The 26,190-nt window shown below is 36.7% G+C and overlaps 3 protein-coding genes across 3 annotated transcripts; 2 read left to right on the forward strand and 1 right to left on the reverse strand.

The window, feature by feature from the left end:
* Positions 1-426: 426 nt before the first annotated feature.
* On the forward strand, positions 427-2,434 carry LOC108965167 (V-type proton ATPase subunit d 1). Its single transcript, XM_018927384.1, has 3 exons — positions 427-782; positions 1,071-1,579; positions 1,647-2,434. The coding sequence occupies exons 1-3, from the start codon at positions 659-661 to the stop codon at positions 2,061-2,063; spliced, it is 1,050 nt and encodes a 349-aa protein (XP_018782929.1). The 5' UTR covers positions 427-658; the 3' UTR covers positions 2,064-2,434.
* A 546-nt stretch (positions 2,435-2,980) lies between these two features.
* LOC108965188 (cytoplasmic dynein 1 light intermediate chain 1) lies at positions 2,981-25,032 on the forward strand. The gene is made up of 6 exons (XM_018927418.1): positions 2,981-4,040; positions 20,524-20,714; positions 22,016-22,416; positions 22,479-22,708; positions 22,784-22,895; positions 22,958-25,032. The coding sequence occupies exons 1-6, from the start codon at positions 3,937-3,939 to the stop codon at positions 23,402-23,404; spliced, it is 1,485 nt and encodes a 494-aa protein (XP_018782963.1). The 5' UTR covers positions 2,981-3,936; the 3' UTR covers positions 23,405-25,032.
* Positions 9,141-13,737, reverse strand: LOC108965187 (armadillo repeat-containing protein 2). Its single transcript, XM_018927417.1, has 9 exons — positions 13,599-13,737; positions 13,375-13,483; positions 12,958-13,262; positions 12,624-12,868; positions 12,220-12,357; positions 11,434-12,155; positions 11,162-11,345; positions 10,071-10,316; positions 9,141-10,002 (listed from the first exon to the last, which is right to left on the reverse strand). Exons 1-9 carry the CDS (start codon positions 13,696-13,698, stop codon positions 9,184-9,186), a joined length of 2,868 nt encoding a protein of 955 aa, XP_018782962.1. The 5' UTR covers positions 13,699-13,737; the 3' UTR covers positions 9,141-9,183.
* Positions 25,033-26,190: the final 1,158 nt, after the last annotated feature.

Genomic DNA, 26,190 nt, shown 5'->3' on the forward strand with positions numbered 1-26,190 from the left:
TATTATAATATACAAATATATCTTCATTAAATGTTCTCTAAGTATCAAATGATGCTGTGGAGTTTGAATTAATAAATAAAGGATACATGATATATGTATTATTCTTATTCAAAAGGCTATCGTTAGTTGTTATATGGAACTCATAAGGCCTGTGCGTAAGAAAGAGTTTTAATTAGAAATATAAATTGATAAATGGGAACGAAAGTTTAACCGAAAACTTTGGTAAACTAATGAAGATTTTTCCAACACTTGTTCGGAATATTGAAAGAATGGAAAAAAATTTCCATTAATTTTTCTCGACATTAAAAAATATATTTGTTGTTGCATTTGCTTAATTATTGTTTTTGTTATATTATTGCAACGCTGTACTGAACTGAACGAAATGTAATTTTCTTTCGTTAAGTATCAATGACAGTCATGTGATGACTTATGACATTTTGTCAGAGTGGTGGTAGTCGATAAAGTGAATACTGGAAAATATACAGAAAAAGTAATTTTCTTTAGTAAATTCTTTGCCATTTCGTAGTGTTTTTGCGTGCCACACACAGCAACTTCAGGTGTTAGTCGAAGTCCCAAGTACACCCAATTTGCAAATATCTTATTAGTTGCAACATCTAATCTCCTGTAAGTCAGCGAGCAGAACAAAGAAAGCAGGAAAATGAGTGAAGGTTGTTATTTCAATATTGATGGTGGCTACTTGGAAGGTTTGTGCCGTGGTTTCAAATGTGGCATATTGAAGCAGTCGGACTATCTTAATCTGGTGCAGTGCGAAACTTTGGAAGGTTAGTGCAACTGAAAACTGGCAGTATGTAAGAATACCTGAAATTTACGACATTGAGTTTTGATTTTCCTTAACATAGAAAAGCAGTTGTAAGGGGGTGGTATGGTCATGTGACACACTATTAAAGTTTCATGTGTAAGTGTGTGCGTGCATGCATTTGCGAAGTGAATAATAAAAGAGTAGAAGAGAACGGTGGGGCGTTTGCTATGTAATGAAATGTCAAACTCATGGGAGCTGTCTTGTGATTTATTTTTATTTATAATAATTTTTATTCTTGTTTTGTTTTTAGATTTGAAATTACATCTTCAGAGTACCGACTATGGCAGTTTTTTGGCCAATGAACCATCACCACTTTCCGTTTCGGTCATTGATGACAAGCTACGCGAGAAACTTGTCATTGAATTCCAGCATCTCCGTAATCATGCTGTAGAGCCATTGGCCAGCTTCCTGGACTTCATAACTTATGGCTATATGATTGATAACATCATTTTGCTCATCACTGGTACTCTACATCAGCGTCCAATTTCTGAATTGATTCCCAAATGCCATCCATTGGGTAGTTTCGAACAAATGGAGGCAATTCATGTTGCTGCCACACCCGCTGAATTGTACAACGCTGTATTGGTTGATACACCATTGGCACCATTCTTTGTTGATTGTATTTCCGAACAGGATTTGGATGAAATGAATATTGAAATCATTCGTAACACCTTGTACAAGGCCTACTTGGAGGCTTTCTATGAATTCTGCAAGAAGTTGGGTGGTTCCACCGCCGACGTTATGTGCGAAATCTTGGCTGTAAGCTTGTGTTATATATGTTTTACTGTATATAAAATACTAAATTACAATTTTTGTAATGTAACAGTTTGAAGCCGATCGCCGTGCCATTATCATCACGATAAACTCTTTCGGTACTGAATTGTCGAAGGATGATCGCGCCAAGTTGTATCCCCGTTGTGGAAACATGCACCCAGATGGTTTGGCGGCTTTGGCACGCGCTGATGACTACGAACAGGTGAAGACGGTAGCTGAGTATTATGCTGAATATGCTGCACTCTTTGATGGTTCTGGCACCAATCCTGGCGATAAGACACTTGAAGATAAATTCTTCGAGCATGAAGTTAAACTCAATGTTTATGCATTTATGCAACAGTTCCACTTTGGAGTTTTCTATGCGTACTTGAAGTTGAAGGAACAGGAGTGCCGCAATATTGTGTGGATTTCTGAGTGTGTGGCTCAGAAGCATCGTGCGAAAATCGACAACTACATACCCATTTTCTAAATCACATAATCATATTATTGTTTTTTGGGTTGTTGCTGTCCCTCGTGTGAGTTTTACATATTTCTTCGTTTAAAATGAATAAATTACATTTGTTTTATTCGACTGAAATGTTAGCTTAAACTAACGCTCGTAAATGAATTGTTAACAGTATCTTTTGTGCATGTATATACCAATATAAATTAATTTACTTCATTTGCATATGTGCGCTGCAATAGAAAGAAAATTATTATATTTCGTTTCGGTATAAACTTAACGCTAAATCTTTTTGTGAATATTATTGTTATGAAAGAAAACATACCTATGCACACATGCATATACTAAATAAATGTTCACAAAGTACATATAAATATATGGAAATATAATGTATTAAATAACATGTTGTGCAAATATATATATCAAAAATAGATTGTATTAAAATTAATAAAATTATTTCCAGCCATTCCTTAAATTTCAAACGTCTCCAAATAATATTTCAGTTCTTAGATGTCACATATTGGGCGAAATATGTTAGAAATTAGCCTCTTAAAATGTATTTAATAGTATTCGGATTGAAGATTTTTTGATGTTTAGCTAATCTGAATTTTAGTTTAGTTTGAGAGCGTTTGATTTTATGCTGAACTATGAAAATTACAAGTAAAACTCTTTTTAGTATTTTAAATAAATAACAAAATAAATTTTATAAACAAATTTTTATTTTATGGAATTTAAAGCTTAAAAGGAATAACTTACATTACTTCAATAGAAAAATAAATTATAAATAAAAATATAATACGATAATATTTTATTTCATTTTTTTTTAATTTCCCCTATACTCAAAAATCTCTCATTAAAAATTTGGGCATTGTTTTTCTTGTCTGTCAATTTCATATTCGCAAGTGGCAACACTCAATGTGCACTGACGATTTGCAACGCAAATTCGTTTTTTCGTTGGTTTTCTTCGTCGATGATCGAAGAGGTGGAAAGAAGTTTTATTCATCGTGCGTAGAGACTCACAAAGAAAAGTTTTATACAATTTCGCTATTGAATATTGTAATAAAGATATAATAAGTGAATAAATAGTTCTCTGAAGCTAAAAAGAAGCGGTCGTGCGAAACCATAGAATCGAAATAAAATTTCCGTATAGGAAAAAGTGATGTGAAGGAGTAGCAGTAGTACAGAAAATGACGAAGTAAATTCCAATTGGACTTGAAACTACATAGAAAAGCAAAAGACAAGTCGTCGTCATATGCGAAAAGCACAAATCAAAAAAGTGAACAAGTCCAAAGCAAAACGAAAAACTAGAAGTTAAAGTGGAAGCAGTGAGAGTGGGAGAATCCAAAAGAAAATTTTGACAGTTGGTAATGATTATAGAAAAAAGTGGCTAAACTCATCCAGATACAAAGGCCCGGCTCGGATATAGAAACTTACATCGTAATAAAAAGGAAATAATATATGGCTAACAAAATTCAAGACGCGAACGTATCAAAAGTAAAAGTTTAACCAACTGATCACCTCTTCTACTCATATTACTGCTTCTATCGCCGATCTTTGTGGTTATTTAACTCGCAAACACTATTAGTAAGGCTTTAAAGTCTTTTACGTGCTGTAGTATTATTACCTGTGCCCTAAAACATCGCCCCGGAAATAGCGGAATACTCATATTGATTACAAACAACTCCAACCGTCTACAACATTTTCTCTGCCAACGTTTAAATAACGTTAGTAGACTAGTTAAAATTCGTATAAAATTTTTTGTCATACATTTGTGTGTTAATCAGCCTTAACCTGTATTACTCGGCTTAACATTCACTTCTTCACAAAAGCTATAAAACAAATAAGCGAATAAACCGCCCTTTAAGCAGCTGTTGCTGAGGATTAGCTGACCATTCTTGATATGGCACTCGACATGGGTTTGCCTGTAAATGGCACTAATGCGCTGACATCATCCTTCACAGCTAAAAAAAAGGATGCATCTACTGCAGCAGAAGAGAATTTATGGTAAGAAATATGAATAAAAAGAACCAAAACCTTTGTAGGGTGGAGTAAAGTCTGTAAAGACGATGTGTGTAAATAAAAACAATGAATCACACAAGTATTTGATTATGAAAGACATACTATAGATATTATAAAGGACCATATGTGGGTGTAGACAAATACAAAACGGTTGTGTCAGCGTAATGTAAATAAAACGAAACATATCTTCTTCAACCTCTCAGTTTTTATTGAAATTTATTCAAACATTTCCTTAACAACATTTTTTAAACTGTTCAGCTGTTCAGTTTTATGTATTTAATTTATATCTCTTTTTGTATTTAAATTTAAAAATTTTAAATTTATTTTATTTTGTTTTTAGATACAGATACATAGCAAAAACAATTCAAAACTACAATTGTGCAGTACATACACTTTTATTACATACACTTGTTTCTGCAATGAATTTGTTAATGACAACATTTACTGCTCCCCTCGTTACCTCATCTACATTTTTGTCAGTACCACACACGCGTGTACTACAGTCGAAGTCATTTTATTAAAGGAAACTTATACATGTACACCCCTCGCAAACATTCAACGCGCCTTTGGCTAAAACAGATTTGCTATTTTTAATTATTCACAACACAAAGCTAAGAATTGAGTGTATGTGTCACCTAAGCTTGAAACTCACACCCGTTCGCTCCGCAGATTTCACCTTTCATAACATACTAATAATTTATGTGTCACTCATTTTTCCCAGAGCACTTTTAATTGCTTCAGTTGGAATGCCAACACAATTGTCTTTGTAGGATTCAACACCCTCATTTTTGTTCCTTTTTCCATTTATATATTTTCTGCCCTTCTATCTACAAGTTCGCCTTCCTTAGTTCACATTTCTACATATTATACTCTACTTTGCGAAATATTGCAGCGGATGATTAACTCTCCTTGTTGCTTATATCTGCAGTCCATTAAAATATCTAAGCTTTAGCTTTGCTCTCTCGCATTATTGGGTTTTGTATTCGTGTAATTTTTTCATAGATTTCTGCTTCTCCCACTCGTTTTGAGCAAGTATACAGCCAACTATGTGACTTCCAAACGCTCTCGCTGATTACAGATTAACTTGCAGATTAGGAAAGCGAAAAATTGCAAATGCAAATACCTCACTCATATGCGCATAGGTTCACAGCACACACTATTTACATACGTGCATATTCCAAAAAATATTTTTTCTTTCAAACAATTGCTTTCTACGTTTAAAGGCGCGTGAACATTTTAGCATCTTTGCAGCCCCATTGCCGCTCGATGCCGTCTCTGTCGACGATTTTGCCACTCTTTTCAATGTTTTCGCATATTTTTTTTTATTTGACTGTGACTGAAATTTTTGCAAAGTAAAAGCGCAACAATTGTTTTCCCATGAATTAATTCGTCGGCGCCGGTTCGTTAGTCAAAATTGTCTGTTACCACTAGCTCTAAGTTCGTGTTTTTATAAAATTGTTATCAGTAATAATTCGCCACTGATTATGTAGACTATATAGATAAATATAAATGTATGGATATTTTATTTTGCAAACGTTCAACTTTCCGCTGTATTCCAACTTTACGGTCATCACTACTAAGACTGCTCCGTTGAAATTGCAGTTGTCTATTTTTTGTTGTTATATTATATTGTTATCAAGTTCATATGATTGCGGCTTTAACAATTTCAGTTTGCTTTACTAGTTTGCAGTTATGAAAAATGTTGTGTTTTCAAATATTTATCGGGATATTGTGATTTTCCTTAAACGTTTGTAATTGATGTAACTTCATTTTTATATTATATAAACAACTTCATGAGTGCTCTTGCTTAGTATATTAGTCATATATGTATAATAAGCAGCATTCCCAGGACAGTTTTACCCGGCCAAAAACTGTCAACTCCTAAAATTAATTGTGGAATGTTTTTTTGCTGCATCAAAACTATGTTACAACAATAACATTTTTTTTTTTGCTTTAAACCAAATCATATTTCAATAACTGTTTGTTTGGCTGTGTTTTTTACGACGTGAACATTTTTAGATTTTTGCCGATTTTTACTTTGGAATTACATTTAACAACGAGTTTATTTGAAATGCATCAGAGAGAGTGTATAGGATCTCAAAACCACTTATCGATCGATTCAACACACTTCGATTAATGTTTTAATAATAAAGCATGTCAATGCTAGACCCGTATTAAAGAGCTGAATGTTTTGCAAAAACCATTTCGAATAGATTTCGTAAAAAAATACTTGAAGATGACAATAAAGATGTCCGGATCAAATTTGATCACATGGTCTAACGCGAATGTCAAAGGGTCCAAATTCTATTTATCAAATATTAAAATTGCAAAAATTTTAAAATTTAGTTGTAAAAATTAACAGTCTGAGCAAAAAACCTATATTTAGTTGTTTTTTTTTTTGTCAGTCCGAGTCACGTTTGACCAAACGTTATGTAGGAATTGCTGGAAATACCTTCAGATAAATGAAGCTTTTTAATTACATATATGGAGTCTATATTTCAAGTTTTCACCCGATTTTATGCATTCTAAGATGAAAGCTGCACAGTTATTGGAAAAACACGATTTCTGAATTTTATTAAGCTCACTCAGATATTGGTTCTTGTTGTAGCGGCATAAATCTGACATGTTGACAGTCTTTGGCCGGATAAAATCCGAGTCCGTTCCGGTTACGTAGATCCGACTGTTGTGTTCAACCCATTTTTAACAAACAAACATATTTTCGGTAAAATTATAATCCTTGGGTCCACTTATACAATAGCTAGGGGCTTGAACAGTTTTGATTCGATTTGAGCAATTTTTAGTCATATATTAATAATTGGTTTGTATACTGGAAAGTGAAAAAAATTTAATTTAAAATTATGCTATATGAGAAGTAGGCGTGGTTTTAGCCCGATTTCAGTCAATTTCAAACTGTAACATAGGAATCTTAAGGGAATGATAAATGCGGAATTTGGTTGAAATCGGTGGAGCAGTCAGGTAAAAACTATTATTATACTCTGTAGCAAAATATTGCATGTGTATAAAAAAAATACAGGTTGATTTATTCACTCTTACTTCAATGTTATATTCATAACGACAGTTGAAATGACATCATAGCTTTGACATGAGAACATTTTCACATGCTAAGCTGCAGTTAAGCCTATTTTTATACCCTAAACAGGGTGTATTAAGTTTGTAACGCCCAGAAAGAAATCCTATAAAATATATACATATAAGCATAAACAATCAGTGTCTGTATGTAGGTAAACTGGTCCCTCAGCTTTTGAGATATCTATCTGCATATGTCACTTTTCTCCTCAAAAAGCTGCTTATTTGTCGGAAATGCCGATATCTGACCAGTATGACAAAAATTCACTGCCTTACAAACTGTAAATATGTATGGAAAAATCTGTTCTACAAAATTGGGCACAGATCTGCTTTTTATATTATTATTCAAAATAAAGATCTTTTGATACCCTTTTATACCATAAGAAATATAATACAATTTTGAAGGGTATCACAGCTTTATAGCCGAAGTTAATACTTTTTTTGCGTAATAATTATTTTTCTGTTCATATTTAAGATTAGAGGCCTAAAACTTGATTTCGTATTTGAAAAAATTCTAAAAATCGCCACTAAACAGTCCTTGTTATAATATAATTAACACTTTTTCTAATATTCCATAATAAATTTCATTTACAATCACCCAGATATAATCATAACTAGGAAAGTTTTATTCATCGCCGATGATTCATTTACTGCTATCTTCGAAACCCATAACAATTTTGAGTTTATTAGCTGACTGACTGAGCACCGTTCGACGTCGATAACCAAAACGAGATGACACTACACACCCATACAAACGTACATCGGCACATTGGCACATACATATGCACAGTTGTTATATTGGTATACATTGCTGTGGGCCAAGAGGCATATTGTTGGTATGGAGATACTAGAGGTGGCGCACTCATTTTTGGTTGAGTTGGCTAATTAAAATTCTGTTTGTGTTTTGAATCGAAAGAAACAAATAAATGTATATACAAAAACAAAAACACAAATGGAATTGTATCTCCACACTCAAGTTCGACTTGTCGGCGATGCTCAGTTACGTACGAATTTTTCAAAAATTTTAAGACACAGTCTAATGTTATTGTCACAAGTTGTTTGGTGTTGATGGCTTTACCCGAATTTATATACTTTTGTTTTTTGTTTTTGTTGTCACTATGCTTTCAAGCGCTTTGTGCGTTTTGTGTTTATACCCTACTCAAGTTATACTAAGTTTGCAGGAGTTCTGGAGCATCCAGAAGGAAATGTCGAAGACCCAAAAAAAAAAGAAAAAAAAAATATGTATGTATGTATATAAATGACCAGCGTGACGAATTAATCGATTTGCCTACGTCCGTCTGTCTGCTCCTTTGTAACTTGCGACAAGTCTCTCAGTTTTTGAGATATTGATCTGAAACTTTGCAAAAATCTTCTCCTCCTCAAAAGGCTACTATTTTTCGGAAACGGCGATAACGGCAAAATCAAGTTCTTCTTTGTAAAACTTTTCTTATTTGTGAAGGGTATTATAGCTTCGACTGAAGTTAACGGGTTTTTCTGTTTTTTATTTTTATTTTTATCATATTTTTTTTGCACAATAGATGGTTTTAGGAAAATATTGGAATACCGCTCTTATAAGTGGCTATTTGACCGTTCTGTTGAACACAAAACCATTGTGAGCCGTTGCTTAGTTGTTATTTGAAAGCGACTCTGACAAAAAACTAACAATAAAAGAACGTAGAAAATGGTAAACTGTGATAAATGTTAGTTATAAAGTGGTCGATGTCGTCATCGCTAATGGCAAACCCGAATGCCATATGCGTTACGAGCCGACAAAAGCGTTCGGGGAGAAAGTAGGCGGACGCACTGACGATGATTGAGTGCGATGTGTGTACAAATAGTATGAAATAGAATTTAAGCGTGTGCGTCAGTCATTTCCATGCTCCATTTCAAAACAAATCACAACAATAATAACAATTTTGTTTTGGTTTTCAAGTTTTCTCATTTATTGATTTCTTGCTTTTCGTTGTTCATCAAAAACTTATCGCTTATGCTGCCTATTTATTTATTTACTGCTTATACACATTTATCTCATGTTTAAAGCTCACATTTCTTCAATGTAAACATCATCATCTTCATCTTCGTTAGCATCATCTTCCTCGCCGGCGTTGTTCTTTTCACTCCTCACAATCGATTTTTGTTGTTGCTTTTGCTTCTCAGCTTCGGCTTCGGCTTCCTCTTGCTCTTGTTTATCGTAGCTCGCCTGTATGCGTTCCAATAAGTCGGTTGCGACAACTGCAAAGCCCTCCCAAATCACGTCCGGTCGTGTGCTATGCTCAAACAAGCGTTCCTCATCCAAATAGTCGACCAACAAATCACAAACATCATCCAACACTTGCTCCTGACACACGTCCGCCACATTGTTGGCGTCGATTAGCAAATTCCACAACGCCTGACAAATAATCGTAGCCAAAAACCAATCCTCCTCCTGCAATGCCGCCGCGAGCAGTGTGTACAACAATTCGGCGCCTTTGTGTTGCATGAATGGTGCACGATTCTCCGCATCGCCCAGCAAGTTAACGAGCACGCCAATGGCACAGGCCTTGAAGTCGTACGCCTGACTGGCAGTGCCCGCGGACAGCTGTTTCACTACCAACGTTAGTCCGCCGTTGCGGCAGAAGTAGCGACGTGCCTTGTCGTTGCGTGTCAAATTGCCCAAAACGCGCGCCGTCTCCACCTGTGATGCATCATCGCGACACGTCTTGAGCGCATAGTAAAGTGCTGTGGCCAAATCGCCGATCACACACTGCAATGAACCTTTGGCGGCCAACACTTGTGCCGGTGTGCTGTTCTGCTCCTGATAGAAGCACAGATTGTGCAGTGCGCCTAGTGTGGCATGCAACAATTCCTGCAGATCGCTTTTCTGTGTATGCAAAAAGCGCATAATTTATCAAAAAACTTTTGTTGCCGCTTTGTTGTTTTGTAACTTACCAATTGTATGGCCTTCATGTGCGTTATGGCATTCAATAGATTCAACATAATAACGCCCAGATTATGCATATTGCCCAAACCGATGCCCACCTCGGTGTTGACGCTCATATTTGCGACGACGCGTATCATTTTGACGAGCACATCGATCACGGTGTCGCCGAGTGAGTTGTGCAGCGTCAGCGGCTCCTTTGAGTAAAGCTCCAGCACACGTAGCAAATACTGCATGGCCACGTCGTTGTGATAGAACTGTGTAATGAAAGGAAATATTATTTTAGTATGTTGTTGTAAACGATTTCAGGTGTTAGTCCCACAGGGTTCAAGGGTTTGTTGTTCCTTTTTAAATGGGAAGTAAACGAAAAGCAGTGCTATATGAGTGGCCTTTAAAATAAAAAATTATCTGCAATTTTTTTATAGATTTGTAGTTCTCTCGTGGACCTCCTAGAAAAAACGTATACTTTTTGACTCTAGTTTTCCCAGCAGTATAAGTTAATATATCTATATGGCAAGAATTTTTTGTAATATTCTTTCTTAAGTATTAAATTTTTATCACTCGAACTTGCCATTAACAAATTATATATTTAAAGAAGCGATTTATGTAAGAAGATTTCATATTTTTTCGAAAAGTACCAGGATGAAATAAATCGTTATCTCTGGTGGAATAGAAAGTGTTGCCTACCTTTCAGCGCAATAATAAATTTTTTTAGATTTTTCTTGCTCTCAGATTGCAGTCTACTGAAAATGGAAAGCTTCTCGAGGACTAGAACACAATACCCTTTCCTATAAGACTTAAATTTGGTGTAAATTCAAAGTGCTGCCTACCTTTCAGAGCAATAACAAAAAAAAAAAATTCGATTTTTCTGGCTCTCAGATTCTATTCTGCTGGAAATGGAAATCTTCTTTTAGTATTTATGTTGGATATAATGTATTGCCTACATTTCGGAGCACTGGTGCAAAATGTGAAAACTTTACTATTTCAGGATAAAACTTTACAATTATACTCTCATATTTCTGTAACATACCACCTCATACTATGTCTTTCTTAATTAATTTAACCACTAACGGTGTTTTTCAAAAATTCTGCGTTAACTCACCTGCACCCGTGCATTGTCGTATTTAGCCATTATATTGCCAAGTATGTAGCCCAGTCGACTGAATAATGACAGCAATTTTTCAGAGGCATTATCAAAGATCTCACAGCACGGACCCAGCAGCATGCCAATACGCGCCGTATAGTTGACTAAAACATGACAGCAATCGCTGTCTTCGGATAGCACACTACAAAAACCAAAAAAAAATACCAATTAGTCATACTCTCTTTCCTTCACACCACCCACTGCGCCACCCTCCATTTCGCCAAAGTCACCTCAGTGTGCGCACGATGTTCGCTTGCACCTCCAACTCGCCAGTGGCCACCTCCGCGGCACGCACCAAATGCGGGCACGCCAATTCCAATTGTATGCTCTGTTGTTGCCTCGCCGTGCCCACATCTTCTGCCGACCATTCATTGCATCCCGTAGCATTTAGGTCCTTCTCGAATGAATGCGTCGTCTGTTGCACATCGGATAATGCACGCAATGCGGCAGACAATTGATACAGCGAGTGCAACGGTGGACCGGTTAGCTTTTGTGTTGCACCTGCTTCATTCAGTATTTGTAAATGCAATACCATCAACTCGACAGCGCCGTGCCGAGCCAGACGTTCGACCAGCGTATTCTGTTTGCTTAATTTCTGATAACGATCTTGCTGGGATTGTTCCAGCGCCTGCTTTGTATCGGTGCCTGGTGCCGGAGCCGTTGCTGGTTTGCGTGGCAATTCCAAACACTCAGTCCAACTACGATTTGTGTCTTTGCTTTGCATCAGCACTTCGGCACCACGCTCTTGTCCAGTGCTGGTGGTGAGAAAACGTATAGAACCATAGCCATAAATACATGCCTCGGGATCGTCTAGCGGACTGGCGCGTCCCAAACCATCGATTAACAGGTCGAGTAGGTCGTTGTCGTGGAAAAGTTGATCGTTCAACTCATTGCGTGCCACTTTGAAAATGAGCTTACAGGCGCCAGTTAAGTTGCTGCCGGTGACGCGTAGCTATACAGTTGTGCAATAATTATTATGAAGCGCAGGAATGAGAGATACAAGCATAAGTACTTACCGCAAGTACCACGCGTGCGACGCCTAGTAAAATTTTCGGTGACGAACACTCCACCAAGCCATAAAGGCCGCCTAATATAAAACCGCGCTTGTAGTGCTTCTCATTTTTGCGCACGCGCATATAGAGCTCGGCAAGGATCTGTAGCAAGACAAGAGAAAGCAATTCGATAGTACAAAGCACTAGAGGGAGTAAGAATAATCATTTCCAAATTTGACTTCTTCCATTAATATGACTTCTGATTTTAAAACTGCACTGGATACATATTCTTATACTAAAAATGTATTTGCCTCCTAAGGGTATGCTTCACACGTATTATAAAACCATTATCTACATTTCGGCGCATTAGCCAAATTACTATGCGATAAACTAAAGGTTAAATATATATAAATGTCATGCACACCTACCGAATTAATATGATTTGCAGTCTCCTCACTGCATTCCTTGAGGCCTGCGTGCTCCTTCAGCAGACCTATCAGCTTCTCAGTGGGTGATTGTGCCAATAAATGACAATTGCGTTGCTGAAATTTGCGTGAGCATAAAATATTGATCGCCGTATTGGATCCACTCATATCCAGAGAGCTATTCTCGCTGCTACCCTGGGCATTTTTGTAGCGTTCCCTATTCGTGACAGCATCGGAGCGTTGCTTCGCTGCAAGAAATAAAAAGAAAAGTGGACACACATAATACCATGGGTAGCAAGTTGCCGAAGAATGAACAGATTTTACGCACACCACTCACCTTCTAACGCGACGCCTCTAACCTCGAGGGCGGGTAACTTTCTTGGCATTTGTTTTGCTTGACCATTCGCGCCACCTTTACCCACGCCACCGCCTCCTCCAATATTTCCTTCAGTAACATCACAACGCGCATCCCACGAATTCGAACGCCTTGAAGTGCGTCGCTTAGCTTGTGCTTCTTCTGCGGCTTCTTTTGCAAAGTCATTTCCATTTGGTTCATTGACTTCCTGTTGGTGAACCGGTATGGGTTCCAGTGAAGGGGTCATAGGCGCATGTCGTTGATTCTCGTTTTGCAAATAACGTAAACTACGCGGTCGCGGGTATATACCGTAACACAATGAAAGTGTAGGGGAGGAATTGAAAGTAAAAGTTGAAAAAAATTATAAGTTAAAAATTACGAAGAATTAGGCGAACTCACGAAAATGCGCTTGGCGGTCTTCCGGCCAACGCGACCTTGCCGTAGAGCGCGCGTCCAGGCTCACGTGGCGTGACGGGACGACGCGTGCTGACCACTCGCACACCACCGACTATGCGCCGTGAATAACGGTAAAAAGCGATGTAGTGAAGGACACAATGAAAATAAATTTATTCAATTTCTATTTGCGATTTTTAAGCACAATTAATATACGCGCTCACACTTACTTCCTGTGCGATTGCTGTTGTTGTTGCCGCCGCCATCACTGCCGCTATGCATTACTTTGGTCGAAATCTCCGCTAACATGGACTTGGCTTCGCTAATCATTTCCGCCGATGTTTTGCGTCTTTCCAAACTATTTGTGGCTGTTGTGTCGCCAAATGCAAAACTTTGTAGGATTTGTTGTTGTCTTTGTTGCAGCAATCTATCGTCGGCGCGATTATCGAGCGATTGTGCGTTCTTGCGGGAATGTTCCACTTTTCGACTTTCACTTTGTGAGCGTCGCTTCTTAAGCAATATCATTATAAAATTTCAAATCAACACACAAAATTTCGTCTTGAATACCGTTAATAAACTATTTTTCTAACGCTTAAACGCACATTTTTCGAATTTCATTTTTCGATTCGATGTTTTTTTTTTTTTACTTCGTGCTCTTTTTGAGTGACAGTTTTGCGCATTCACAAATTAAATTTGTAGCTAGAAGTCCCAATTGGTTGGCTATCCTGCCCGTGTTACGGCTAAATTGAAAATAACTGCAACTTAGTGGTAATAATAGATGGTGTAGTGAAAAATATTTTTCGTTTGGGCTTTCGTGCACCATGCCAACGCGCACGGGTGTTGCATGTACTCTTTGTAGTTACCACTGTTTGTATGTATGTGCAACTCCTTTTGCCCGGCTTCAATTGTGCTATGTGCGTACAATAGAAACCGTTGGTGTAAACATGCCTAATAATGCATGCATGTGTAAGAATTCATAGTGTCGCTAAATATAAATGAAGTGTTTTAAATTTTGATCGGAAAATACCATCTGATCAAATTTGACCCGGACTAAAAAAAAACAGAAGTCCAAAATGTTTACGTGTTCTAATACAAATCGTTATTATCGCCTATAAAATATGCTCCCGAACCAACACAAGCATGCCAACGCTTGTACTTATTATAAGCCTTGCTTGAAATTCAGCCCCTTCAGTGAATTGTGGTTTTTTGGGTTCAGTCTATTTTTGAAATGATCAACAGTTTCTCTATATATAAATTGTCTAATTCAAAGACCCACATTTCGTAATCAGTAATGTCGTCAAAGTAGGGTCCTCACTAACCTCTACTCGACTTCGTTTTTCAAAAGTTTTTATTCAAAAGTTTAGCACTGCCACGCTTCATACCCGGAACATTAACTAAAAAGAGTCGATCCATAAACTGAGATGATCTGTTATTTCACTGATGCTAACGATTGCCACTCTCTTGCTGACATAGTCATCCATAGATATGCATGAACGTCTCTCGTTAGGCAAGTTTTCGATGGCTTCACGACCTTCACTGAATGCTTTGTTCCACTCAAATACCTATTTTCTTAATAATTTATACTTGCCGAAACACCTCTGCAATACTTTCAACATATTAAATACACCTTTCCGCGTCAAACTTTTGAATGGAAAAAATATATATATACTCGATCAAGAAGCTAACGCTCTTATCCTTGATTAAGTGAAGATGGGCCTTCTTTCCGTCCAGGTAGTTACCACTTTAAGGAACCCTTGTGTTAACTCGTAAACGGTGTGTAGGAATTATCTTTTAACCATGAGAACATCTATCTGACTAAGCTATCATCCGACACTCTCGTTCCTGAGATACTTGAGGTTTGATTCGGCCTCAAACTTCTTCAAGAAACTAATGACAGCTTACGACTGTACAATGTTAAATGCTTTCTCGAGAAATGTTCCCACCGCATATTCTTAATGCATGAGCGCTTCCTCCAACCATGACATAACGTAATGCTAAGCGGTGCCTATACCGATTGGCATATCAGCGCCAATATACCGATACTTATGATTATTTGATATTAGGAGATGAGTTATTATGATATTAGGAGCTGAGTATCCTAGTGTCATACCTCTCGGTATAATGTCCCTGATGTGAAGGTCCATAAGCCTCTCCAGCGTCTTCAACAAAAATGAGGAGAGGCTGTAGGCCTGAGATACATTAGCATGAAAGCTCTTATCGGCCTTCGGGCTATACGCCAACTTTACCTGCGATAAGTATTGAGAGTGTGGCCCACAGGAGGGCCAACCAACTGACGAGCACCTTTGCCGTCCGCTCCACTTACGCAGGTGTGATTTCATCAGGTCTCGGATACTTAAATGGCTTGAACGAATTTATCGTATATTTAAGGTGGCGCTCTAAGAAGGCTGTAGCCTCCTTGCACATTTTTTCGTGGATTGGTTCCTTGGAAAGTGAGCGTCTACAAATAGTTTTAACGAGAAGAGTTGACTGCTCGAATTACAGTCAACATCCGCATTTCTAAGATAAAAAATATAAGATATTATATGTAAGGGTTTTCACGAGAATGCGCCCAAATCTTTAGCATTCGAAACACATACGAGTTCGCAGAAGCATCTCTATGCCACTCCCTTTAATTCCGATTTGTATATAGCCTATCTTATACAGCGGCTAGTCGCCGTTAGAACCACTTTTGCTTTTTTTTTATTGAAAATTCTTTTACTTGAAGATCTGATTTGTGATAGTTCCGATACCAAAAAAAGGGGTTCCCCTTTGCCTTTCTGAGTTTTCAGAATACTCGAGCTTTCAAGAGAGGTTTTGCACGATGCACTGAGGCCCGACCAATCGCGATAGCAATTTGGCGCAACTGAAGAGCTGATCAAAGCTTTCTGTAGTACCATACATATTCCAATCTGTGTTTCTAAAATTAAATTAAAGCAGATACCCCCTATGTACAGAGTAGAAGTGGTCGGTCAAAAATTGACAAAATGGTGGCGGTATTTTTTTTAAATTGAATATCACTTAAAATTCGAGGGAAAAGAGACAGCGTTATACCAACCGCAATCCAACTTAAGGGTTTACATGAGCTTCATAGTTTAAAAAAATTTAGTTTTTTTTTTTGTCTTATTAAATTCTATAACATCTCTACAATATATTGTCCTAAATTTTCAAGTTGATCCGACTAATAGTTTCGGAGATACAACCTTGAAAAGGTGGACGCTCGAGGTCAGGTATAGGCTGAGGGCGCAGTAGGTAAAACTTTAAACGCCTTTTTCTCAAAACTATGTTTTCAAAGTCGGTTGTCAAGATTTCTCGCGAACTACTCAAGCGGTTTTGATGAAATTTTACACAGCTCTTCGAGATATCACTTGCAAGGTCTTGAACGAGGGTTTTTTTATTACAACTATTTGAAAAAAAAAATGTCGAGAAATTTTCATCGAAATTTGCATTTTTTTTTTACAAAAACGTCTGAAAATACCTAGTTTAGTTTATTGACTTTACTGAAACACGTATTTTTTATTTTTATTTGAGATGATCCTGAAAGAATTTCTGCTGACAACGCGAATGCTCCTTTTTCCGAGGGACTGCCGGAAATGGCGTCGTAATGACTGCGATTTTGATATTTTTTTTTTGAAAATTTTACAAAATGTTTATTAAATATGAGTCTTAAAAAAAAAAAAAAAAAATTCATTAAAATATTTCATTTTTTATATGTAAACAACTTATTGAAAAAAGTATGTAAGCATGTAACCCCTTAAACGTGTTCCTCTGTAAAAAATGGTATTTGGGTTTCTAGCACCCCATGTGCTCTGATAATGCTGGTTCCCATCCTCTTTCTTCAGATATATATTAATATTTTCTCTAACTTTAGAAGTCAAACATTACTTCTGATGAACATATACTTTTATACTACAATATATGGTTGAACCTAAAAGCTACCTTCATTATTTATATTTCTCTCACCAGTGTATTTTTTTATTTTAACTAAAAGCGTCTAAATATATGAAAATTCCAAGTGGTGTGGCGATTTTTACCAGAAACAATTGTTGTTCACAATTTGTGCATTTCAGTGGTGTACATACATATCTACACTTACGAGGGTGAGCGAAGAAGTACTTGAATTACAAATTAGGGAGACTCTTGCCAGTCCGTTCGAATGATTTTGGTGGATATTTTGGGTATGAAACACACTTTCGTTCGACTCGTTCCGATAAAGCTGAATTTTTTCAAAAATAGTACCGTAAAAAGGTTCCTTTGGACCTAGTTGATCATGCGAATTCTGTTCCCACATTTACGGAGAGAATTATAACTGCCGACATAGGTTTGCAGGTTTGACATGCTAAGAAGTCAACAATCATCGGAATGGGGGGAGGGAAAAAACTAACTGAAACCAAAAGAAACCACGCCAACGCCGCTCAAAAATCAAGGTGATGGTCATTGTTTTTTCGATGTTTGTGCCTTGGTGCATCATGACTTTGTTCCGGAGGGAGGCGTTTGTGTAAGAACATCCGTCATAAACAGGCCGGAATTGTGGAAGAACAATTCATGGATTTTACACAACGATAATGCACTGAGCCACGCGGAAAATTGCAGGTATCTGCAAAGTTTTCTAGCATTGGAGAAAATTCACCTTAGCCCGCTATTAATAGAATAGGAACGGGTCGGAGCGCTATCCTCGTGCGTTCTACTCCTATATAGCTAAGCTTCTCGGGAGCTTGGCCAGTGCCGGGTTACCATTAGTTCTTGCGCTCTCGAGAGGAGGTCGAACAAGCTCTCAACCAGGCTAGTCGTGCCTTAGATTAACGTGTAAACTTCTACTTGACTATTGATACGATTCACAACTAGAGGATCAGCAATTGAACATAACATAACCTAAACATGCATTTAAATTGAAAGTTTCGGTTCCACCAATGTAAAATCTAAGCATTTATGCAATCACCCTCGTAACGGTAGCCACTAGCCCGAACTAACGAAAGCCACTAACAACACGAGTAAGTACACGTAATGGAGCATCACGTTCGTGTTACTCCTGAACTATAAGGAAACACCTTCAAAAAATCAATAGACGACGATTGCAATTGAAATAAAGTAAATCGTTTGTCAGAATAATATACAAACTTTAAATATACTAAAATATAAATCAAATAGTTAAATGGCGGTGTTGTTGCCGTTGTGGGTGGACATGGGCAGTAGAAACTAACACAGCGCAGGCTGTTAACTATCTGCTTATGTGTATGTACATATGTATGTGTAGAGACTCTAAGTGAGTAATATAGCGAGTGCGAAAGGCTATCAAGAGGCGCCTCACTTGAACACCACTATTAGTCCAAGGGATAACGGCGCCTTGAAACAGGCGAGAAATAAATTTTCATGTCTTTTGTTTTGCCATTTGCATGTCGAAAAGTTGAGTGGAAACGTTGCAGCAACGCTAAAACAAGTGAATGCTTTGTGTGCTAAAACATAAAAAAAAATGCATAAAAGTTTATTGTGCGGCGAATAAACGGCATATATACATATCTGGAAAATAATAATTGAAATTAAATAAATGATTGACAAATTGCATTGCATTAATTGAATTGAGTAATAATAATTAAATTGAAAGCAATCAACTCGGAAAGCAACAGCGTTTGTGGCAAAAGTTTTCCTCCTCATAAGACATGCGATCGAAGCAGCGTTCGCTATTCGAAGAATTCTGCGTTGGTGACGCGACCACTCAGTAAGTTGTGGAGGAGTGCACCCTATAATAAATTGAAGCAATCGCAGTGAAAAGTTTAGTACATTTAGTAAATGCTATGTTTTCCACTCTGTAGCTGCCGTTTAGTCTAATTTGATTTTTATTTCTTTGTGACTGCTAAATATTATATTATATTTTGCTGGCAATTCACTGCTCCAATTTGCCACAAAAACATGCTGAATTATTTAGTGGTTAAACGCGGCCTGACATAGTTATATTTTATTGTCCATAATCATTTTCCGCGGACTTCTGCTTCTCTTTGTGGAGCCGCATGCCAATTCCAAATTAGCGGCTTACTTTGACAACTGGCTGCACAAAGCTCTCCGTCGTAGACCACAGCCATACATACATATATTTATGTGCTTAAATTATATATTTTTATTTTAAACAACTGCATTTCTAAATTTACCGTTCGCTCTGACATTGCATTTGGCAGCATGTGCAATTTTATGAATTCAATGGCGACGCATACCAACTGCTGCTATATCTGGTGGGTGGTCAACAAACTGGCATTTATGGGTCAATTACGTTGCTCAAAATTAGTTGTAAAAAACGTTAATTTCGATTGCATCGAAGCTGGAGTATTCTAGTAACATAAATAAAAAAGTTCTCCATACAAATACTTGATTTTGATTGTTCAGTTAATATGGCAGCTATATGCTATTCCGATCAGAACATTTTGTTCGGAGATTGTACCACTGCCTTAGTGCGCCGTGCAAATTTCTTGTAGATATCTCGTCGAATGAAAAAGTTTTCAATATAGAACTTTATTTTGAAGGTATAGTTTGTATGGCTGCTATATGCTCTAGTGGTCCGATCTGAACAATTTACTCGGAAATTGCACCATTGCCTAAATACAATACGTCGTGTCAAATTTCTTGTAGATATCCCGTCGAATGTGAAATTTTTCCATACAAAAATAGATTTTGACCGTTCAGTTTGTATAGCTGCTATATGCTATAGTGGTATATCGATATCGGCGGTTGCGACAAATGAGTAGTTTCTAGTAGTTATCTCAAAAACTGAGCGACTGGTTCGCATATACATATACAAACAGACGGTTATGGCTATATCGACGCAGCTCGTCAGAAATTTCGTGGCAAACTTAAAAAACACTGCTGAGGATATAAAAAGTAATCGGCGTCTACCTAGCCTTGTCCTACTTATTACACATGGCATTATTATATGTATAGTCACTCCGTTAAGTACCATAGTTGCAAGAATAATGCAATTATGACTTATAGTTAATCTCTCGTATTGTCGATCCACCGATTTTGCTATTCGTCTAAAAGCTTTTTTTTTAAATATTTTCTATACTATGTACAACACTTTTTTAAATAATTTTTTTTTTAAATTTTTTTTTTATTTATTTTTCAAAAAGAGAAGAAGTTTATTAACCTTTTTATCTTATTTTATATTTGCAGGTCTGCAATTTTGAGTGAAGTACAAAAACAAGGCAGCACAAAACTTCCGTCAAATAAATCAGTACTAGTATTAGGCGATAATGCCACCGGCAAAACGACTCTCATTGCGAAATTGCAAGGTGTCGAAGATCCGAAAAAAGGTTCTGGTCTCGAGTACGCATACATCGATGTTAAAGATGAGTACAGAGATGGTAAGTGGCCACAGGCATTTTTTTTAAGCTTCAAACTAGTTACCGAAACCAAAAAAGAAGGGTACATAAACTCCTTTAGGGATTCGAAAACGTTCCCATATGATAGGTTATCAGATTATTGTCATTACAAAAAAACATTGTTATTAAAAGTACATTCAGTGTTATAACGCTGTAGCTAGAGACATATACATATATACATGAATATAAGAACTAAAATGAATGGATCAGATAATACCTATCCATGAATATAATATGAACCTTTTTGCCCATCTACAAAGTCCCTTTAACCTTGCGAGAGTCACATTTGAGTTAAGTTGAGAACTATACTAGTTTTCTCAAATTAAAAAATGTAAAAAAGTACGTTACGAGTTTTCCGAAAAACATTAGTTCTCAAATTAAATTGAAGACTGATTTAATTAATTTAGCTATTATTGACTCTATTCTCATTACAACGAAGTATGAATACTCTTAAATTTGTTATCCATTTTATAACCCTGAGTTTCGAAATTAAGTAATTAACGACCGTTGGGTCTAAACCGTTCCCACAGCAGTCGGGTCTAAGTAACCGGAACGTACCCGGATTTTTTTCCGGTCAAGGACTGTCAATTCGGCACCAATTTTCGAAATTACTCTATAACAAATTTATTTTGAATATACATACCGATCAGCACTATCAAATATACTGATCTTAATGGTTCCAAGAACCAGGCTTTCCGTCCGATTGTGAAGTTATATGTGAATTTCAAGCGGAAGTTAGTCGGTGATACACAAATGGCTCGAAAATATCAAATACACTGGTTTTAATTGTTTCAAGAACCAGGCTTTCCGTCCGATTGTGAAGTTATATGTGAATTTTCAAGCGGAAGTGTACGCAACCATATCGCATAATTATACAAAACGATCGGTCAGGCACAGCAATTTCGTTATGCGAGATTAAATCGTAAACTTAATCTCTCAGCTCGCAATCGGATCCACCTAATTTGGATAGCAATTCCTAGTGGGATCCTATACCATCAAGGAGGTAGTGACCGCCATGCACAGTGGAGTCTTTAACGTTTTTACCGACTCTTTTCTGGTGAATGGTATACTTGGAGTCAAACCACCACCCATTGCAGACAAATGGCTCGAGTTGGCAGGAGAATCTAGAGTATTTGGTAGATGTAGGAATCCGCGTTAAGGATGTCAAAGTAGACTTCACCTTTCATGGAAACGACATAACTTGGCTATAGAGTTTACTCAAAACACAATTGTTTTTTTTATTCATATACATATGTATGTGCTTTACCTTTTTCGCGCATCAGACACAACACGATTAGGCGTTTGGATTCTGGATGGGGATCCAGGACATACAAATCTCCTGCGTTACGCTTTGAATGAAACGAACTTCGAACATACCCTCGTCATACTCACAGTCTCAATGACAGAGCCATGGGCATGGCTGGAACAACTGAATCACTGGATTAAAGTGCTCTCGGATCACATTGAGAGTCTGAAGTTGGAACCACAAGAGAAGCAGGAAGCACGACAACGGCTAATCACCACGTGGCAAAGTTATTGCGAAGTGGGCGATGACTTGGATCCGGGTTCGCCAGTGAAACGTACGATGAGAAATAATTCGATAGATGACGACGACCTACTGCCACTTACCGAGGGCGCGTTAACAACAAATCTCGGTTTGGATATTGTTGTGGTGGTCACAAAGGTAAGTAAATAAATTAAATACCGAAAATGAGCGATAAGAAATAACCTCTTTTTTTCTCTTAGACGGACTACATGACAACGCTGGAGAAGGAGTACGATTATCGAGATGAACATTTTGATTTCATACAGCAGTGGATACGTCGCTTTTGCTTACAGCATGGCACATCACTTTTTTACACAAGCGTTAAAGAAGACAAAAACTGTGATCTCCTATACAAATATTTGACACATCGAATTTACGGCTTACCATTCCGAACGCCTGCGCTATTCGTTGAGAAGGATGCGGTTTTAATGTAATTATATTTTTTTTATGAGATTTAAATGTCATTTTCTAAACATCTTGATTTTATATATATGTACTTAAACAGTCCTGCAGGTTGGGATAGCTTGAAGAAAATAAGTATTTTGTATGAGAATATGCAATCATGTAAGGCAGAGGACTGCTATACGGACATCATCTCGCCACCGCAGTCCAGAAAAGTAAGCAAATACTAATAATCACTAATAAATAATACCATTTCAATATACAACTGTAATTGTAGACTGTTGCAAATCGTGAAATCGAGGTGCAAACAGAGGACGAGCAGACATTCTTGTTGCGGCAGCAGGAGATTCTCAAGCAGGGCGGACAGATTCGCGGCGATTCGCCGATGCGCGTGCAAGGCGGCAATAAGGGCATGCAACAACGCACTCCCGGCTCCGGCGGACAGGGTTCACCCATAAAGGTCAACGCGAAGCCAACACCAGCTACACCGGGTAATGAAGGTGTGCTCGCCAATTTTTTCAACTCGTTGTTGCATAAAAAATCCGGTTCACCAGCCACACCAGCCACCCCGCCTAATGCGCCCAACGCCAGCAGTACACCACGTACCAATGGCACTGATGGCGCCATCGATAAGTTGGCGATGCGCTCGGATGCAGCAGCCGAACTCGATCGCCTGACGAGAAGTGCGAAAAAAGAAATGGATTATTCACAAAGCGAGTGTTAAGCCATGCGATAAAGATTGTATGATTTCGAAACGACTAGCAAGACACAAGTATAAGAATAACAACAACACCACAGTGCGCTTCTGAACAATCGGAGGGGGGAAAGAGCAACAAAAACAAGATACAGTTTTTTTAAATAAGTGAAATGAAATGAGTGAAACTTATATGAATGTAAGCAAAAATGACGTGTGTAATGAAACGTAATCCCAAAGGGTGTATTTAACTAACCCACAACCCCTTTAAACATAAACGAGCGATTAATTAACGGATTCATTGAAAAGTATAATTCTCTCAAGTAATGAGAAACTCTCAAGTAAAAGATTAAAATATTTGCAAATTTTAAAGCAAACTTAAAATACATAAAGCTAGCAAGAATGGAAGTCAAAGCATATTAGACTTAAAGCAACAACTTACAACAAAAAAAAAGAAAAGAAAGCATATTTCACTATCGGCTTGCTAACTCTGGCTAAGTTTAAACATGTGTGACGCCTGTATTGATTATTTCGTTGTTTCCCAACATGCTTCTGATTTATAGTAATTATTTTAAATATATGTGTTTATTATTATTATTTTTTTTTAATAATGCAATAAATGCAATTTGCAATTGCTTTCATAAGCGCTGCAACGTATCAAATGATTAATCTTAATTACGGAAGCAATGTGCATAACAAGCGCAGATAATTATAGCAAGCCTTTTGAGTTTGGGGTCGGCGCCGGTTCAACAATTGTCTGGCGTTTTAAAGCGCCATTTAGGCAGGAGCATACTTTGACGCTGCTCAAGCGAATAACACGTTGTAAATCCAGACGTGATTGTCTGGCAGCGTTTTAGAATAGTCGGCGGCGTCTGCATGTTTTTTATCGAAGCAATTTTAAAACGTTCTCATGCGTTTGTGTTCCAAGTATAAACGATTTTGCATTAGCGTAATTATATTTAAAGAGTTTGGCAATATTGGCGAAATTGCCATTCTTTATTTTTATATGCTAATTTTTATTATTTTTGCTCAAAGCTTAAAGTATACTGTAATTTTATATATATATATAAATATTTAATGTAATTTAGAAAACACGATAATTTCAATTCTAGAACTGTGCATAATTAAAATAAAATTAAAATAATAGAGCTATCTATGTAAATTGAGGAGATTCTAAAAGAAGCAAATAAAGTACCGATGAATGCGTAAAACTATTGATATTTGGTCAAAAGCCAAGCATATCAACGTGTAAGCGGCAAGTTTCGAAGCACAGAGCTGGCAACAAGCATATTGGTATCTTTCAGAACAAACAAAAAGAAGAAAATTCTATATATGTATATAAAAATACATATGTAAAGATACTAGTATGTCTGTTAAATTCAACACAAGTGTTTTCAAATCCTCTCATGCCACAACTTTCGCACAAAATACCAACTGCAGCTTGATATTGGAATTTGTATTTAACGATTTTTTAATTTATACAAAAACCTTTCTGTCTCATTAAATTCAATACTCTCTCTCTCTCAATTGTGTTATTATTAAGATACCGCATACTATATTTAAAAATAAGTTTCTTTTGTCTTAAACCAGAAGTCAATTATATAAGCTTGTGTGGATGCATATCGAGCAAAAAGTGAGCGAGAAATTCATTAAAAAAGCATAAACAAGTTTATTTGACATTAGAGATTAAAAAACATATATATTCGAAAGAAGATGCACCCTACCAAGTAACACATACACTTTTATAATTGAATCTTGTTTTAAAAAAATATATTTAAAAAATACTTTTAATAGAGCTTTTCAATTGAAATTTTTTAAAATAGCTTTTGAGTCCAGTTTTTTGTATTAAAGTAACTATGTACATATGCAAAATCGAGTCATTTGTGCGAAAACAAAATTTGAAAATTTTCGCTTAAATTTCAGTCGTTCAAGGTAACATGCATTTACAATGAGCGAAAAGTTAGTGTATGTGTTCCAAACAGGATTAAATATAACATAATAAAAGTACTTATCGTTTCGAAGTGTTTAGAAAAATACTCGAAGTAAAAGATTTTAAAACCTTTCACGCGATTTTCCACAAAATGGCAAATTGTAGCAAAAAATACCTTAGCTGGAATTTGTAGATATGAAATTAGCTATAAAAATGAATGTATAAGTTGTATTCTAGTTTTTCGACCGTTTGACCGTCTGAGCTGTAGTTATTCAAAAAATTGTAAAATAGAAGCGCTAATTATTTCCGATTAGACGTAAAAATGCATACATCTTATAAATATCATAACATCTCAGCAATGGTAGGTCTTAATAAAAAAGAATTCATACATTTTTATATATGATTTTATGATGTACAATTTACGTACCCTTTCTCCTCGAGTCTTTTTTCACATATTGAAGCATGAGTACTTATATTATGTAACTTTTAATCATGTTTTGAAAATATGCATTAACTTTCAGCTCGTTATAAATTATTGTAACTTCACTCATACTCATTTAGTTGTCTAATAATATGATATTTATAAAAAGGAATTTGAAAAACTGGTTCGTCTCGACTATAAAATCTTAACCAATACAATATAATAGAACCATCTGATTTTTAAATATTTCGCAAACTCCTTTGTACTGCAAAAAAACTTATATTTCTCCGCTGATCTAGATTGTATAGCTTAGAAAAGACAATGGTATGCGCTTAACGGATTGTGCAACTAAGGCATTCGTGCGCATTCGTTAAATTTGACCATCCAATAGTCGGTAATGCTTTTTGTGCGTTTAGAACTACTTAAAACCCCTAATGCCTTTCAAAGGTAGTTACTACCAGCAGC

Source organism: Bactrocera latifrons, unplaced genomic scaffold (assembly GCF_001853355.1).
Source record: "Bactrocera latifrons isolate USDA-ARS-PBARC rearing strain unplaced genomic scaffold, ASM185335v1 scaffold_136, whole genome shotgun sequence".
In the NCBI taxonomy this organism is placed as follows: Eukaryota; Metazoa; Arthropoda; class Insecta; order Diptera; family Tephritidae; genus Bactrocera; species Bactrocera latifrons.

What these genes read in the sequence shown, in the direction of transcription:
- LOC108965167 (XM_018927384.1), top strand. Translation starts at nt 659, where the DNA reads ATGAGTGAAGGTTGTTATTTCAATATTGATGGTGGCTACTTGGAAGGT. An exon ending in GCAGTGCGAAACTTTGGAAG is followed by an intron (nt 783 to 1,070) that starts GTTAGTGCAACT and finishes TTTTGTTTTTAG; the next exon opens with ATTTGAAATTACATCTTCAG. An exon ending in TTATGTGCGAAATCTTGGCT is followed by an intron (nt 1,580 to 1,646) that starts GTAAGCTTGTGT and finishes GTAATGTAACAG; the next exon opens with TTTGAAGCCGATCGCCGTGC.
- LOC108965188 (XM_018927418.1), top strand. Translation starts at nt 3,937, where the DNA reads ATGGCACTCGACATGGGTTTGCCTGTAAATGGCACTAATGCGCTGACA. An exon ending in TAAAGATGAGTACAGAGATG is followed by an intron (nt 20,715 to 22,015) that starts GTAAGTGGCCAC and finishes TTCGCGCATCAG; the next exon opens with ACACAACACGATTAGGCGTT. An exon ending in GAGAAGGATGCGGTTTTAAT is followed by an intron (nt 22,709 to 22,783) that starts GTAATTATATTT and finishes GTACTTAAACAG; the next exon opens with TCCTGCAGGTTGGGATAGCT.
- LOC108965187 (XM_018927417.1), bottom strand. Translation starts at nt 13,698, where the DNA reads ATGATTAGCGAAGCCAAGTCCATGTTAGCGGAGATTTCGACCAAAGTA. An exon ending in CAACAGCAATCGCACAGGAA is followed by an intron (nt 13,484 to 13,598) that starts GTAAGTGTGAGC and finishes CACGGCGCATAG; the next exon opens with TCGGTGGTGTGCGAGTGGTC. An exon ending in TAGAGGCGTCGCGTTAGAAG is followed by an intron (nt 12,869 to 12,957) that starts GTGAGTGGTGTG and finishes TATTTCTTGCAG; the next exon opens with CGAAGCAACGCTCCGATGCT.